General features: G+C 37.7%; 1 protein-coding gene across 1 annotated transcript in view; it reads left to right on the top strand.

Annotated features, from left to right (window-relative positions):
• The window catches only part of LOC127865155 (eIF-2-alpha kinase activator GCN1-like), a 160,670-nt gene that overhangs the window by 61,588 nt on the left and 80,811 nt on the right, over positions 1 to 18,271 (top strand). Inside the window, exons 25-32 of the mRNA XM_052405044.1 lie at positions 509 to 748; positions 1,332 to 1,459; positions 3,094 to 3,286; positions 5,915 to 6,151; positions 6,599 to 6,793; positions 14,784 to 15,030; positions 15,146 to 15,267; positions 15,705 to 15,819. Of these exons, the coding sequence (XP_052261004.1) occupies positions 509 to 748; positions 1,332 to 1,459; positions 3,094 to 3,286; positions 5,915 to 6,151; positions 6,599 to 6,793; positions 14,784 to 15,030; positions 15,146 to 15,267; positions 15,705 to 15,819 (1,477 nt within the window). The remainder of the gene's footprint in view (positions 1 to 508; positions 749 to 1,331; positions 1,460 to 3,093; positions 3,287 to 5,914; positions 6,152 to 6,598; positions 6,794 to 14,783; positions 15,031 to 15,145; positions 15,268 to 15,704; positions 15,820 to 18,271) is intronic.

The raw sequence follows: 18,271 nt of genomic DNA, 5'->3' as shown, positions 1-18,271 counted from the left end.
CGTAAGGGTACATATATAACCCAATAGTGACAGCAATGTTTGTATATTCTTTGTACTAACAGATCACCTGACAGAACTTTGTTTCCATGTTGTAGATTATTTGTACTAAAAGATCATTTGACAGAACTTTGTTTCCATGTTGTAGTTTCTTTGTACTAATAGATCACCGGACAGAACTTTGTTTCCATGTAACTGCAGGACTACAATGAGCAGTATAACCCAGAGCTGTTGCCTGTAACTATGTTTCCATGTAACTGCAGGACTACAATGAGCAGTATAACCCAGAGCTGTTGCCTGTAACTATGTTTCCATGTAACTGCAGGACTACAATGAGCAGTATAACCCAGAGCTGTTGCCCATAACTATGTTTCCATGTAACTGCAGAACTACAATGAGCAGTATAACCCAGAGCTGTTGCCTGTAACTATGTTTCCATGTAACTGCAGGACTACAATGAGCAGTATAACCCAGAGCTGTTGCCCGTAACTATGTTTCCATGTAACTGCAGGCCTACAATGAGCAGTATAACCCAGAGCTGTTGCCCGTACGTGAGCTTCTGCAGCTGCTGATCCAGCTTATAGGCGTGGCACCTGCCCGGATACAGCAGCTGGCCAACACAGCACTGGTAGAGGTTGCCACCTGTGTCAGTGGCCAGGCTGGATGTGCCCGCATCAAACCGGACGAAGTCATTGTAATTCTGGACTCCATGAAGTCCCCGTGCACAGCTTCTCGAGAGTCCGCTCTGCAGGTGAGATATATAGTGGCTGTGAAATGCATCTACAGGAAAAGCACACAGTTTTAAAAAATAATCGTATTATTATTAGCTTTTAAGTAACATAGAGTGTTATTTGTAAACAAAAACTTTAACTAAGTGAAAATATAACATAAAATATTGTTCACTTTATTCAACTCAGTATTTTGCTAGCAACAAAAATGATTAACCAGTTGCTTTTCCTTTACTTTGCAGGTGTAAATATTTTGTTCTATAACCACTTGTGAAATATGATTCTATCATACATTAAAAACAACAATATCCTGTAATTGTTCCTTATAATATGTTATTTATTATGTTTACTGTTTGACTGTTCTGTTTTGTACTTAAATGTGTTGGAAGAGTATATTCAATCAAACATATCTTGATTATCAAATACACTGGCTTTGAGAAAATAGGCTTAAAGTTTGTGTTTAGTATTGTCTGGGTGAAGCCAGTGCATTCTGCATAGGCTCATTAGGGACAGCACATGCCTACTAAATTGAATTTCCGTTAGGAAGAGACCCCCTTTAAAATAACAGCAAAAAGTACAATATTAGGCCTATTATTTCCCATGCAGGCTCTGAAGTGTCTGGTGGCAGTGCTGCCCAACATTGATGACAGCTATGAGCTGGGCCTGATGATTGCTCAGAGGGTGTGGGTTGCCAGTTATGATGGGGATTCAAATGTCAAAAGTCTAGCAGAGAGGTGAGCTCTATTTTTTGTATGTTGTTGCAATATTTTTAACCAGGTTTTTAACCAGGATTTCCGAAGGAAAAAACTGGTTATTAGATTGGCGAATGCGGGCGGGCTGGCCGGCTGGCTGGCTGGCGGGCGGGGCGGAACAAGCTTTTCCGGGCCATAACTATGTCGTTCATTGTCATATTTTAAAATCATTTGGCACATTTGTTCACCATCATTGGACGGTACGTCGGGCGAAATAATTACGTCGATATCTCCAAGGTCAAGGTCACACTTTGAGTTCAAAGGTCAAAATTGGCAATAAATGAGCTTGTCTGGGCCATAACTATGTCATTCATTGTGAGATTTTACAATTATTTGGCACATTTGTTCACCATCATAGGACGGTGTGTCGCACGAAAGAATCACGTCAATATCTCCAATGTCAAGGTCACCACAACTTAAAATAGATTTATTTTGAAACAAACTTACAAAGGGGGTTAATTTTGTTTGTTCATTTCAAAAGATCAGTTTGAGTTGTCTCCCTTAATCACATTTTTTTTCACAATGAAAACCTGGTTTTGTGACAATTTTATCCCTTGTTCTTAAATTTGCTTGAGTTGTTTGAATTTGCTTTTATCATTGCTGTTCCTTTTTAATTCTGTATAACAATTTTGATAAGAAGACTTGATATTTTAGCTCAGCTGTTTTCAGAGAAAAGCCTCGGTATTGTCATAGCCAGCTCGTCTTCCGGCCGCGTGCACAAACCTTTACATTTTGTTAACCTTTTGAACATTGGCTCTAAAATCAAAGTGCTTCCACCTGCAACTTTGAAACTTCATATATACATGCACCTTGATGAGTTCTACACGCTACACCAATTTTGCGGTCACTAGGTCAAAGGTCAAGGTCATTGTTACCTCTAAAAAAAAAAAAAATCTGACAAGCTTTCATTTATTCAAAACTGCACCTGTTATGCGATGCTCTTGTTATTTTCATTGTTCTTGGGAACCAAATATGTTCACTATAGTATTACTGTTATCTAAGTCCATTTTGTATTCGTTATTTTTATGCCCCCGGATCTAATGATGGGGGGTATATTGTTTTTTGCCTGTCTGTCATTCTGTCTGTCATTTTGTCTCAAAACTTTAACCTTGGTCATAACTTTTGCAATATTGAAGATAGCAACTTGATATTTGGCATGCATGCATATCTCATGGAGCTGCACATTTTATTTTATATTTAATGTAAAACATACAATTCAAATATGTGCATGGTCAAGAACAAAGTTGCGTAAGGTGAGATAGAAGACAACTGGACTGGGTGGACAGCTGCACATTTTGAGTGGTGAAAGGTCAAGGTCATTCTTCAAGGTCAAAGGTCATCCTTCAAGGTCAAAGGTCAAATATATGGCTTCAAAGCGGTGCAGTAGGGGGCATTGAGTTTCACAAACACAGCTCTTGTTTTAAAATGTTCTCAAAAATGAATCACACAGCACAATTATCACTTACCTTGACTATTAAGGGAATTTTAAGATTTGTTTTAGATATCAAATTCTATTAATTGAATGTATTGGTCAAATACTGCTACAAAGGGTAAATAGGCAAACAAAGAAATTTAATAAGATCAATAAGCTATGTATAATCTCCCATCTTGTTCAGCCTGCGCGAGGATTTGTTCCTGGAGGAGCCATATGAGGACATGTGCTCCCAACTGGTGGAGGACGTCACCCATCCCGAGGAGATTGTGCGGCGAGCGGCGGCTGAGTGCCTGGCAAAGAGTCTGACATGCCACCGCGGGCACATTGTACCCACTTTACAGCTGCTGCTGGCAAGATATGAGGAGAAACTTGTGGTAAGAATCTGTAGTTGCGGGAGAGGGCAATGCAGTGACTATTTTGTACAGTTGAATGGCAATGTGTGTAGTGGGAGGAGGTAGGACTGTACAGAAGAAATTCTATTGGGTTCTGTGGAGTGGGAGGAGGTAGGACTGTACAGTGTCTATTCTATTGAGTTCTATGGAAAACTGTGCAGTTGAAGGAGGTAGGAATGTACAGTGTCTATTCTATTGGGTTCTATGGAAAACTGTGTAGTAGAAGGAGTTAGGACTTACAGTGTCTATTATATTGGGTTCTATGGAAAACTGTGTAGTATAAGGAGGTAGAAATGTACAGTGTCTATTCTATTGGGTTCTATGGAAAACTGTGTAGTAGAAGGAGGTAGGACTGTACAGTGTCTATTATATTGGGTTCTATGGAAAACTGTGCAGTTGAAGGATGTAGGAATGTGCAGTGTCTATTCTATTGGGTTCTATGGAAAACTGTGTAGAAGAAGGAGGTAGGACTGTAAAGTGTCTATTCTATTGGGTTGTATGGAAAACTGTGCAGTTAAAGGAGGTAGGAATGTACAGTGTCTATTCTATTGGGTTCTATGGAAAACTGTGTAGTGGAAGGAGGTAGGAATGTACAGTGTCTATTCTATTGGGTTCTATGGAAAACTGTGTAGTGGAAGGAGTTAGGACTGTACAGTGTCTATTCTATTGGGTTCTATGGAAAACTGTGTAGTAGAAGGAGGTAGGACTGTACAGTGTCTATTCTATTGGGTTCTATGGAAAACTGTGCAGTTGAAGGAGGTAGGACTGTACAGTGTCTATTCTATTGTGTTCTATGGAAAACTGTAGTAGAAGGAGGTAGGAATGTACAGTGTCTATTATATTGGGTTCTATGGAAAACTGTGTAGTAGAAGGAGGTAGGACTGTACAGTGGCTATTCTATTGGGTTCTATGGAAAACTGTGTAGTAGAAGGAGGTAGTAATGACAGTGTCTATTTTATTGGGTTCTATGGAAAACTGTGCAGTTGAAGGAGGTAGGAATGTACAGTGTCTATTCTATCGGGTTCTATGGAAAACTGTGTAGTAGAAGGAGGTAGGAATGTACAGTGTCTATTCTATTGGGTTCTATGGAAAACTGTGTAGTAGAAGGAGGTAGGAATGTACAGTGTCTATTCTATTGGGTTCTATGGAAAACTGTGTAGTGGAAGGAGGTAGGACTGTACAGTGGTTTTTCTATTGGGTTCTATGGAAAACTGTGCAGTTGAAGTAATTATGGCAGTGCAGTGGCTATTTTATAGGGTTCTTTGCAAAACTGGCCTATATTTTTATGCCCCCGGATCGATAGATTGGGGTTATATTGTTTTTGGCCTGTCTGTTTGTCTGTCATTCTGTTCCAAAACTTTAAGGTTACAGTAAAGTTTTGCAATAACTTTTGAAATATTGAACATAGCAACATGATATTTGGCATGCATGTGTATCTCATGGAGCTGCACATTTTCAGTGGTGAAAGGTCAAGGTCATCCTTCAAGGTCAAAGGTCAAAAAATTTAATACTTTAATATATTAAAGTTTTTCAATAACTTTTGAAATATTGAACATAGCAACTTGATATTTGGCATGCATGTGTATCTCATGGAGCTGCACATTTTGAGTGGTGAAAGGTCAAGGTCATCCTTCAAGGTCAAAGGTCAAAAATTTAAAACTTTAATATAATAAAGTTTTGCAATAACTTGAAATATTGAACATAGCATCTTGATATTTGGCACACATGTGTATCTCATGGAGCTGCATATTTTGAGTGGTGAAAGGACAAGGTCATTCTTCAAGGTCAAAGGTAAAAAAAAAGTGGTGCATTGTGTTTCTGACAAACACATATCTTGTTTGTTTTACATCTCGTTAGGAGCGATGCTTTTTGGACATTGGTATAAATAGAAACACAACTTAACAAGTCACGAAATTAAGTTACATTTACCTTTGTTATATTCCGAAAATGCTGAATCCATTACAGATGTGTTTGATACAACTTGGAAACACTATAAAGATTGAAAACTTAAAAATTTTCAGTAGGAACTGCAATCGTTATGTCTTAATCCTCTTTAATTTGGAATTTGTTTTGCTGTTAGCTTTATTGCTTGAAAATTACTTGTGAAACTGTCAAGAGATATTATGCATTCATCCTCCAAATGATTCAGCTGTACCAAAGTCCATATAAATAAACTTTGCATTATTGAAATAATCAAAAACAAATTAATAGCAATACTACACTTGTGCATAGCATTTTATTTGATAATGATAAAATATTACATCATAATGATGAAATATTACATCATCATATTTGAAAACAATATTTTTGTCAAAATTAACTTATAATTATATGCAGCAAATATGTATCATTGTTTTAATAAGAGCAACAAAATCCTTAACAGGTAACAGGCCTCCCAACATTGAATTTCTTGTCAAGCTCACCTGTAAATGTAAATCTTCTAACAGTTTGACATTACACATGTAAGCAAACGGGAGTAAAATCTGTGTTTTATTAAATACTTATTTAAATCATTTAAACGTAAATTGTGCAGGTTCTTATATTGGTCCCCGACCATAAATTTGCTATTTTCTGAAAATGAATCAAAATTTAAAAAAATCTATTTTACAGATTCCACCACCAATACTAGACGAATTTGGACGAGTGATTTCCGAGCAGAATCAGGATGATTGGCAGCCCAGGACTGGGGTTGCCATGTCTCTGGGTCACCTGGCCCCTATCCTGCCTGTAGGCCAGCTGCTGCCCTTGTTTAACTTCTTTGTGCCCAAGGGTCTGGGAGATCGCAGCCAGGAAGTGCGCTCTCAGATGAGACAGGCTGCTTTGGCTACCATCAACGTCCATGGCAAGGTATGCATGAGGTTGTACATATGCTATTCAAATATTTAATTTTTTAAAAGAAAAAATGAAAAATTGTTTATAATTAAGGTATTGATAACTGTGCCCAGCAAATTGTAACAGATTTATAAAAATTATTAAAGTCAGGCAAAGTCATAGCAGTCTCATCAGGCTTTACTTTGTATATTACACATATATAATGATATTATTTATTTAAAAATAAATCTACTATGGTTCCTGTTTTACTTCACTACGTTTATAAAAGCTGGATTTATAAAGTTTATAATAATTGTAAATGTTAGTATTTCCGTCTTTAACTCCATACATAGTTCATTTCAGGAAATATTTTCATATAAATATTCCTTTCAATAAAATTAAGTGTGTGAAAGCATTTGTATATTACCCTCAACATGTTTTAATTCCTGCAGCCTAAGACTCTGAGCGATATACTGTTTGCAGGACAATGTGTCCGTGCTGATTCCCGTGTTTGAGGAGTTCCTGACAAGCGCGCCAGGCACTGCCAGCTTCGACGCAGTCCGCCAGAGTATCGTGATCCTCATGGGCTCACTGGCCAAGCATCTCGACAAGGACAACCCCAAAGTGAAGCCGATAGTAGCCCAGCTGATATCAGCCCTCTCTACACCCTCACAGGAGGTCACTACTTTTAACATTAGTTTATGTGCATATAGGAACAAGGGAAGCAACATGTTTATGCCCCCGGTAGGGTGGCATATAGCATTTGAACTGTCTGGCCGTCCGTCCATCCGAAAACTTTAACATTGGCCATAACTTTTGCATTATTTTAAGACATAAATGCATAGTAAGAAAGAACACAAAACAAAATTAAAAGTACACAGTCATTTTATTCATGTTTGTATGAAATCTGTTAAATAACATGTATTGGTAATTTAGTGTAATATTTTGGCAGTTTATTGACCGCAGTAAAAGATAGTTAGAATTCCACTGGTTTTCAAGAGTTGCCACATGGAATTTTTGAAAAATCTAGACATCAATGACAGGATGGTGTCACGCTTGCTTAAAGTAATTACAATTTATTATTATTATTTTACATATGTACCACGCATAATCTAGTATATATATAGCTCCATATATACTATATCCAACCTCTATTGAAAATATCAATACTCCTCAGTATATATATATCTCCATATATACTGTCCAATCTCCATGTATTATACTCCTGAGTATATATATAGCTCCATATATACTGTGTATAATACTCCTCGTATATACTCCATGTATATACTTATCTCCATAAATCCGCTTCGGGTCGCCTTTGTCCGAGCAGACCCAAAGCATCTAAATGCAAACTTAAGAATGAACATTTTGAAATGAAATTTTGTGAAATGTGCCAAATATAGGATGGCTTCCCTCCCAAACTGATTATCTCCAAAAGGAGCCATATTAAGGAGAGGAGAACCACCCATACCTATATAAAATATTGTTAACTTGTGAAATAATGTATAATTGTTGACAGTGACACCATCCCATCATGAGCGGCCTAGAATTTTCCGCCACTGCAAATTGGTAACAATTTGTCCACCAAAATTATAGGCCTTAGCATTTAATAAACTTAATGTCGCTGCCAAGAAAGCTTGCGATTGCTTCACCTATACTGAAGATGAATAGTTCATTGCCAACATCTGACAAATGGACTTTATCAACATGGAACATTCCTGGGGTACTCAAATCAATTGATTCTATCAAAATTGCCCTTCCTCTAGCAAAAGATAACACATAATTTGAAATTGTGCGATTGATTTTTTGACGTTTGGAATTCATTTTCTTTTGATAAGAATTGTCAACCACTTCCCTAGTCCACGATAATCTGGGTAGAATGAATACCCAAACAATCAATGAGTTAGGAAATATATCGAAAAGATACTGCAACTCAGATTTAATTATTCTTATAGTTTTACATTGATTTGTACTTGTGATGTTATTTCCCCCAACATGAAGGAAAATAATTTCAGGAGTTCGGCCTTTAATCATACCAAGTTGGATTACTGGATGCAAATCTTCAACTCTCAAACCACTCTGACCATCCCAGGAAATGGTGAAATTTTTAAACGTGTCCCTGTGTCTTGAATGGAAGCGTTCCCCTGCCCATCGAATATGTGAATCCCCTACCAGCCAAACTGCTGTAAAATAAACCCAAAGAAAGAGTTGTTATAATTACAGGTGCAATCGCAAGCTATCTTGAGTTTTCATAAGTTTTACTCCTACATCCTAATATAGCCTGAATAACAGTTCGACGACCAACGACCCATACGTTTTATTGTTTCATCAGAGTAACCTTGAAGAGCAAGGTCGGTTGCTTTACCAATCCTAAAGCTATGTGATAATACTTTTGAAGAAATACCAGCCTGTGCACAGGCTTTCGACAGCACAGCTGAGAACTGATATCTTGTCATTGGTGTATTGTTGGCATGACAGAAAAATTGCTCAGATCTGGCAGGGGCTATAGCTACGTATTCTTTTACAGCATTAATGCATATGCTTGTTTCCTGATTGCTAGGAATACGCACAAACACAGGTCGACCTGTTTGGTTAGTTTTAAATAAGTGTCAAAATAAGTGTGAAAATTGTTTCTGATCAATAATTTGTCGACAAATCGACTGATTGGTTTGATACTTCACTTGTGCATTGACCTTGGACAGTAGATGATCCATACTGAAATTGGGGTCACTAGTTCAAAGCCTTGGTCTATTTGTATATTTGCAATCTAAGATATCAGTTAGAGGCATTTGTATTGTTTTAATCTAAGATATCAGAGTTATTTGTATAGCTGCAATCTAAGGTATAAATTAGAGGTATTTGTATAGTTGCAACGGAAGGTATCAGTAAGAGGTATTTGTATTGTTGCAATCTAAGGTATCAGAGGTATTTGTATTGCTGCAATCTATTAGATATCAGTTAGAGATTTGTGTATAGTTGCAATCTAAGATATCAGTTTCAGGTATTTGTATTGTTGCAATATAAGGTAGCAAAGGTATTTGTACAGTTGCACTATAAGATGTCAGAGGCATTTGTATTGTTGCAATCTAAGTTATTAGAGTTATTTGAATTGTTGCAATCTAAGAAATCAGTTAGATGTTTTTGTATAGTTAAAATCTAAGTTATAAGAGTTATTTGTATTATTGCACTCTAAGTTATCAGTTAGAGGTATTTGTATAGTTGCAATCTAAGTTATAAGAGTTAGTTGTATTGTTGCAATCTAAGGTGTCAGTAAAAGATAGGTGTATTGTTGCAATCTAAGTTATCAGTTAGAGGTATTTCTATTGTTGCAATCTAAGTTATAAGAGTTATTTGTATAGTTGCAATCTAAGATATCATTTAGAGGTATTTGTATTGTTGCAATCTAAGTTATCCCTTAGAGGTATTTATACTGTTGCAATATAAGGCATCAGAAAGAGGTCTTTGTATAGTTGCAATCTAAAATATCAGTTAGAAGTATTTGTATTGTGCAATATAAGGTATCAGTTAGAGGTATTTGTATAGTTGCAATCTTAGATATCAGTTAGAGGTATTTGTATTGTTGAAATCTAAGGTATCAGTTAGAGGTGTTTGTATTTTTGAATCTCAAGTGGTTCATTAGGGCCAATAACTGCATTAAGAAGCTGTTTTGGACCGGTCTTTGTTAACTGTCAACCTTTTCGGAAATTTCTGGTTGACTTTCCTAATGGGGTTGGTCCATAACTATAAAGTTGCGCCAGTCAAAAATCATAAAAAGCGACATTTAAAGTTATGGTAGCCAGAATTAGACTGGCAGATGACCCTATTGATTTTGAGGTCACTAGGTCAAAGGTCAAGGAAACAGTGACTCGTTCTTGGATGCAGTTTAGGACCACATTTGCAGATTATATTATGTACTGGTGTCGTGGGGTCTATCTACCAGGGCTAGCGCTGTCTCAAATTTTCTTTGAGCCAACCAGTTTTAATGCCCCCCTTTGAAGAAGAGGGGGTATATTGTTTTGCGCATGTCTGTCCGTCCACCAGTTGGTTTATGGATGATAACTCAAGAACGCTTAGGCCTAGGATCATAAAACTTCATAGGTACATTGATCATGACTGTCAGATGACCCCTATTGATTTTCAGGTCACTAGGTCAAAGGTCAAGGTCACAGTGACTCGAAATAGTAAAATGGTTTTCGGATGATAACTCAAGAATGCTTAGGCCTAGGATCATAAAACTTCATAGGTACATTGATCATGACTGTCAGATGACCCCTATTGATTTTCAGGTCAAAGGTCAAGGTCACAGTGACTCGAAATAGTAAAATGGTTTCTGGATGTTAACTCAACAATGCTTACTTCTAGGATCATGAAACGTCAAAGGAATATTGATCATGACTGGCAGATGACCCCTATTGATTTTCAGGTCACTAGGTCAAAGGTCAAGGTCACAGTGACTCGAAACAGTAAAATGGTTTTCGGATGATAACTCAAGAATGCTTACGCCTAGGATCATGAAACTTCATAAGAACATTGATCATGACTGGCAGATGATCCCTATTGATTTTCAGGTCACTAGGTCAAAGGTCAAGGTCACAGTGACTCGAAATAGTAAAATTGTTTCCGGATTATTACTCAAGAATAATTAGGCCTAGGATCATGACACTTCATAGATACATTGATCATGACTGGCAGATGACCCCTATTGATTTTCAGGTCACTAGGTCAAAGGTCAAGGTCACAGTGACAAAAAACATATTCACACAATGGCTGCCACTACAACTGACAGCCCATATGGGGGGGCATGCATGTTTTACAAACAGCCCTTGTTTCATGAAACTTGAAACATGGATAGATGGCAATATATACATAATGCACATCATTTCATTTTCTTCCTACATCAAAATTTCTGGTTGCTATGGCAACAAATATATATAAAAAATAATCTGGCAATGGTGGAGCCAGTAGGGGACATATATTGCTTGGCAATAGTTTTGTTTGTATTGTTGCAATCTAAGATATCAGTTAGAGGTATTTGTATTATTTCAATCTTAGATATAAGTTCGAGGTTTTGTTTTGTTTCGATCTTAATTATCTAAAAGGAGGATTTGTTTTGTTGCAAACTAAGGTATAAGTAAGGTGTATTATGTATTTTGTGGTAGCAGTATTATTATTGTTTCCTATCAGTGAAACCGGAGGGGACTTAAGGTTTGCGCTCTGTGCGTCAGTCCGTCAGACTTCTGGATTCTGCGATAACTTAAAAAGTTCTACATATTTTTTCATGAAACTTGAAACATGGACAGATGGCAAAATGGAGATTATGCACGTCAATTCATTTTGTTCCTATGTCAAAAATTGTGGTTGCTATGGCAACAAATATAAAAAGAGAAAAAAATACTGACAATGGTGGAGTTTCACCGGTAGGGGACCATATTGCTTGGCAATCTCTAGTTGTAAATAGTTGCTATTAATTTTGGTTTTATTAACGGTTTTTATGCTCTCCCAAATGCTTTCGGTGGAGCATATAGTTGCCAGTTTGTAGTTCCTTACTTCCTTACTTCCTTTTTTCCGTCACACTTTTGTTACAGTTTCTCATAGCACCTTCAATACTTTACAGATCTCTTTCATATTTAGCATGTAGGTAACTTGCATGGACCTCTACCTTTTGATGAAGTTTGCGAGGTCACTGGGGTCAAGGTCAAGGTCACCGAGGCTAATAATATATTTTCCGTCACACTTTTGTTACAGTTTCTCATGGCACCTTCAATATTTTACCGATCTCTTACATATTTGGCATGTAGGTACCTTGCATGGACCTCTACCTTTTGATGAGGTTTGAGGTCACTGGGGTCAAGGTCACAGAGGCTAATAATATATTTTTTTAAGGTAGTTATTTACTCATAGATTGACAAAGCGCTTCATCGGGGAGCATGATAGTCTTGATTGTTTTGTAGCATTTTAAGGTATGAGTTCGAGGTTTGTTTTTCAATCTATATGAAAAATGTTATTTGTGATAATGCAATCAGAGTTATCAGTGACCCATAACATCTACTGTGAAACCATTATTAATCGTCAGGCATTAATTTTAATAAATTTCGTCAGTCGACCGATCGGCGAATTTAAGATCCTAACGAACAATCATGCTCTATGTTTGAACAAAAACAAACACTTAGTTGAACAATATTTTAAAACTTTACCGTAGACATGAGGCATTAAATTCCAACATAATCCATGCACACATTCACTGCTGTTTCGTAATCAAGATTAATCCGGTTTTGACACAAAGGGATGTAGATTACACAAGGTACTTAACTGACACGTTACACTTCTTTAAAACGCGTGTGCAGTACAGCTGTATCGAATGCGTTGACTTCGTTTTTGTAGAATGGTAATGAATTAGCGCTAATTGTTTATAACTTTATTACCCATTAGGTGCATTGTGTTTTTCAGGGGTGTTGCATATTAGCCATCACGCAGCGAATGCCGATGAAAGACAATAAACCAAATGAAAAGATGACGATGTGTGATCAACATGCCTATTTATCACAAATTAATAAAGAATATTTTAATTGCTGTTTGTAGTTTGATTGTTTGCGTTTAACCACACTTATTACTATTTTATATGTATCAATTTATTTATTTTTAAATTATTGAAATTATTGATTTATATACGGGTAGTTTACTTTTTAAGAACAAACACACACATAGAGTTAATAATTTTAATGTTAATATCAGAATAAATTGAAATATTTGAGAGAAAAAACACTTAACAATCTGGAACCTCTTTCGTATAACACAAACAGTTTTAAAACGGTATTGACAGCATTTTAATAAAAATCATACCAACTAGAACACAAACCCAAGAAAATAAACAAAAGTGACTACACTGTAACTCCAATATAGCGCGGTCAATGGGGTCCAAGCCGCGAAACAGCGTTATAACGGATCCGCGTTATAGGTTTTGAGCTCATTTACTGCAGGGCGCTATAAAAAAACAGGTACAGAATAGCCTTTAATATAGGTCATGTATATTGCCTTGCTGTGTTGACGCAAATACATGCATATAAACCAAAACATATCGATAACAGTATACATACCGCTTTTCTTATGTGCACATTTATCCGATAATCCAATAAAATTGCAACATCACTTAAAAAATAATAATCTTGAACATTAATGATGATATATGTTTAAGAAATTAGTAAACACAACCGTATGCATATATGCCATTTTCAGAAGTGTTAAGAGTACAGTGCATTATGGGGCAGAGCTTTCATTGGACGAGCAACTTTAAATTTAGATTGAATGCAATACGACTCATGTACAAACAATCGTTTTATTGCGTCATACGCATGCAAAAAACATGTTTCCCGGGGACTTTCTGATACCGCGCGAAAATGAAAGTTAAACTCTGTTAGCAATTACCGGTACACTGCGTTCGCATGTAAATAAATCGTCTGCATTATTTTATTTCGTATACACGAACTGAAAGATTAAATGGCATAATACTAGAATGATAATGAAATGACAGAAAAAGTTGTTTTATAAAGTAGGCAGTATATTTCACAGCCGCTCATTTAATATAGTCAAACTGCAACCATATCAAAGTAAGAATGTTTCAATCGTTTTGAATTACTTTAATTGTATAACTATCCCGCTTGCACTTAACTTATGGAAATTATTGCACTGAACCGCTCTGATGAGGAATACATGTAATAAACACTGACACGCAAGTTTTTCACACCTTTATTGACATTACACAACAGAGTAACACCAATTAGCTGTCGGTGTTGTTTAACCTCGAGGCGATTATAATCGGTTCAATCTTTGAATTGTCTGAAAATACATGAAGTTGCATTATACGGATTTGAATCAGAAATCAAATGGAAGGTTGGAAAAAAAATGGGATCCAAGCACCCTCCGCGTTATATTGGATTCAGCGTTATAACGGAGCGCGTTATATTGGAGTTACAGTGTAGTTTGATTTGCTTGCAAAAATTACTTCATTTCATTTAGAGATCAAAAAAAAAGAAAACAACATTGTTTCATCAACACAACATGGACAATTTTTTTAATCAGTCCAGCTTTCCTAAAGCCTGCCGTTATTATCAAAAATGTACGATGCAAAACGCTTGAAACTTTATTGAAAAGTGACAAAATAATTTCCTAACACTAGTTATAACCCATATTGTTCGCACCTTCCCTAATTGGTGCCGATAAAGGTACGATTGTTATCAGTATGGCAATTATAATAGTAGAATAAGACTAATTGGCAATTGGCTTCGTTGTTACAAACACTCGTTCACGGTTATTCGATCCCACTTGTCCGCTAATCATAACAATGAACGTGTGAATGGCATACATTAAGAGGGTCCATTACTGTTCCTTGATAACAAAAGACTAGTTAATTGGCATGTGACAAACAGGCCCCACCTCCTGCAGTGATTCTCAAGTGTGTTCCCGCATTTATACCACGATTTTTCGCAACTGCGATTGATCGCGAATATGTATTACACACAAATCGGATATTGACTGACGCATTTTTTTTAAATTCAAAATCAGAAATCAGCGAATTTAAGTGCTGATGAAATCGTCCTTTTTATAAAAATGACGAAATTTTGTGCTGTCAAATTTAAATGGTTTCACAGTATATTGTGTATGTGTGTAGGTCCAGGAGGCTGTAGCCAACTGCCTGCCGCCCCTGGTCCCCGCAGTGAAGGCCGATGCCCCACAGCTGGTACAGAAGTTGATGGACCTGCTGCTTCAGTCTGACAACTATGGGGAGAGAAAGGGGGCAGCATACGGGCTTGCTGGACTGGTCAGGGGGCTTGGCATCACTGCCCTGAAACAGCTCGACATCATGACCACCCTGGAGGACGCAGTCAAGGATAAGAAAAACCCACGGAGGAGAGAGGGTAGGTCTGTTTGGAGATCACGAACAATCACAATTATTTATGGTTATTTGTTTATATTTGTTTTTAATTACCCATGTGAGGTTATATAACTCAACTCTAATGCTTTGTAATCCAGGTGCCCTCTTTGCATATGAGATGATGTGTACCATGTTGGGAAAGCTGTTTGAACCCTATGTAGTCCACATCCTTCCACATTTGTTGCTGTGCTTTGGGGACAACAGCCAGTATGTTAGAGAGGTAGGCTTATCTGTCAGTTTGTCTGAGAGGAAGTCATATGGGTCAGAACATCAAAGTTTGAACTGTAAGCTGATCAGTTAAAGTGGAGGGCTTATCCGTCAGTATATAACAATGGTGGGCTTATCAGTAAGTTGTTAGAATGGCAAACTAATATGTCATGATTTCTTTGTCTCGCACAGTTTGGAATGGAGATATATAAATGCAAACTTGATATTAAGTGTGTCCTTTAACACATTATTTTTCATTAGTAAGAAAAAAATCAATCCATTTGGCCAAGCTTGCTGTAAATCAATATTATTTACATCAAAATGCTTAAAGTTAAATGTGTAAAAACATACTGTTGTACTTGGATTCCCAGCAGATATGCAATATAAATTGATTGTAAATGTTTTGATGTTTCAATGTGATGAATTAATATTGCTTCTATCATTTCCCAGGCTGCAGATGAGACATCCAAGGCAGTGATGGGTATGCTGACAGCCCATGGTGTGAAGCTGGTGTTGCCATCCCTACTCAAGGGGCTGGAGGAGGACTCCTGGAGGACAAAGGCCGGTAAGGATAGGGGCCCAGGGCCTATGAATTGTTTGTCATGTTGAGGGTTCTAATGGGGGACAAGGGTTTTGCCTATTAATTGTTGTCATGTTGAGGGCTCTAATAGCGGACAAGGGTTTTGCCTATGAATTGTATTTCATGTTACGGGCTCTAATGGGAGACAAGGGTTTTGCCTATGAATTGTTTGTCATGTTTAGGGCTCTTATGGGGGAACAAGGGTTTTGCCTATGAATTTTTTGTCATGTTGAGGGCTCTAATAGCGGACAAGGGTTTTGCCTATGAATTGTTAGTCATGTTGAGGACTCTAATGGGAGACAAGGGTTTTGCCTATAAATTGTTTGTCATGTTTAGGGCTCTAATAGGGGACAAGAGTTTTGCCTATTAATTGTTTGTCATGTTGAGGGCTCTAATAGCGGACAAGGGTTTTGCCTATGAATTGTTTGTCATGTTTAGGGCTCTAATAGCGGACAAGGGTTTTGCCTATGAATTTTTGTCATGTTTAGGGCTCTAATGGGAGACAAGGGTTTTGCCTATGAATTGTTTGTCATGTTGAGGGCTCTAAAAGCAGACAAGGGTTTTGCCTATGAATTGTTGTCATGTTGAGGGCTCTGATGGGATATGAGGGTTTTGCTTATGAATTGTTATCATGTATTGGGCTCTAATAGGTGCCCAGGGCCTATGAATTGTTTGTCATGTTTAGGGCTCTAATGGGGGTTTTGCCTATGAATTGTTTGTCATTTTTAGGGCTTTTTTGGGGGACAAAGGTTTTGCCTATGAATTGTTTGTCATGTTGAGGGCTCTAATGGGAGACAAGGGTTTTGCCTATGAATTGTTTGCCATGTTTAGGGCTCTAATGGGGGCCAAGGGTTTTGCCTATGAGTTGTTGTCATTTGAGGGCTCTAATGGGAGACAAGGGTTTTGCCTATGAATTGTTTGTCATGTTTAGGGCTCTAATAGGGGACAAGGGTTTTGCCTTTGAATTGTTGTCATGTTGAGGGCTCTAATGGGAGACAAGGGTTTTGCCTATGAATTGTTGTCATGTTGAGGGCTCTAATAGGGGACAAGGGTTTTGCCTATGAATTGTTGTCATGTTAAGGGCTCTAATGGGAGACAAGGGTTTTGCCTATGAATTGTTGTCATGTTGAGGGCTCTAATAGGGGACAAGGGTTTTGTCTATGAATTGTTTGTCATGTTGAGGGCTCTAATAGCGGACAAGGGTTTTGTCTATGAATTGTTTGTCATGTTGAGGGCTCTAATGGGAGACAAGGGTTTTGCCTATGAATTGTTGTCATGTTAAGGGCTCTAATGGGGGACAAGGGTTTTGCCTATGAATTGTTGGTCATGTTGAGGGCTCTAAAAGCAGACAAGGGTTTTGCTTATGAATTGTTTGTCATGTTGAGGGCTCTAATAGGGGCACAGGACCAATGAATTGTTTGTCATGTTGAGGGCTCTAATGGGGGACAAGGGTTTTGCTTATGAATTGTTGTCATGTTTAGGGCTCTAATAGGGGCACAGGACCAATGAATTGTTTGTCATGTTTAGGGCTGTAATGGGGGACAAGGGTTTTGCCTATGAATTGTTTGTCACGTTGAGGGCTCTAATAGCGGACAAGGGTTTTGCCTATGAATTGTTTGTCATGTTTAGGGCTCTAATAGCGGACAAGGGTTTTGCCTATGAATTGTTTGTCATGTTGAGGGCTCTAATAGGGGACAAGGGTTTTGCCTATGAATTGTTGTCATGTTTAGGGCTCTAATAGCGGACAAGGGTTTTGCCTTTGAATTGTTTGTCATGTTTAGGGCTCTAATAGGGGACAAGGGTTTTGCCTATGAATTGTTTGTCTTGTTTAGGGCTCTTATAGCGGACAAGGGTTTTGCCTTTGAATTGTTTGTCATGTTTAGGGCTCTAATAGGGGACAAGGGTTTTGCCTATGAATTGTTGTCATGTTGAGGGCTCTAATGGGAGACAAGGGTTTTGCCTATGAATTGTTGTCATGTTAAGGGCTCTAATAGGAGACAAGGGTTTTGCCTATGAATTGTTGGTCATGTTGAGGGCTCTAATAGGGGACAAGGGTTTTGCCTATGAATTGTTGGTCATGTTGAGGGCTCTAATGGGAGACAAGGGTTTTGCCTATGAATTGTTGGTCATGTTGAGGGCTCTAATAGGAGACAGGGGTTTTGCCTATGAATTGCCATGTTTAGGGCTCTAATGGGAGACAAGGGTTTTGCCTATGAATTGTTGTCATGTTGAGGGCTCTAATGGGGGACAAGGGTTTTGCCTATGAATTGTTGTCATGTTGAGGGCTCTAATGGGGGACAAGGGTTTTGCCTATGAATTGTTGTCATGTTGAGGGCTCTAATAGGAGACAAGGGTTTTGCCTATGAATTGTTTGTCATGTTTAGGGCTCTAATAGGAGACAAGGGTTTTGCCTATGAATTGTTTGTCATGTTTAGGG

This window comes from Dreissena polymorpha, chromosome 1 (assembly GCF_020536995.1).
Source record: "Dreissena polymorpha isolate Duluth1 chromosome 1, UMN_Dpol_1.0, whole genome shotgun sequence".
Lineage (NCBI taxonomy): Eukaryota > Metazoa > Mollusca > Bivalvia > Myida > Dreissenidae > Dreissena > Dreissena polymorpha.
The sequence above is the reverse complement of the archived record's forward strand: the minus strand, read 5'-3'. Positions and strand labels throughout refer to the sequence as shown.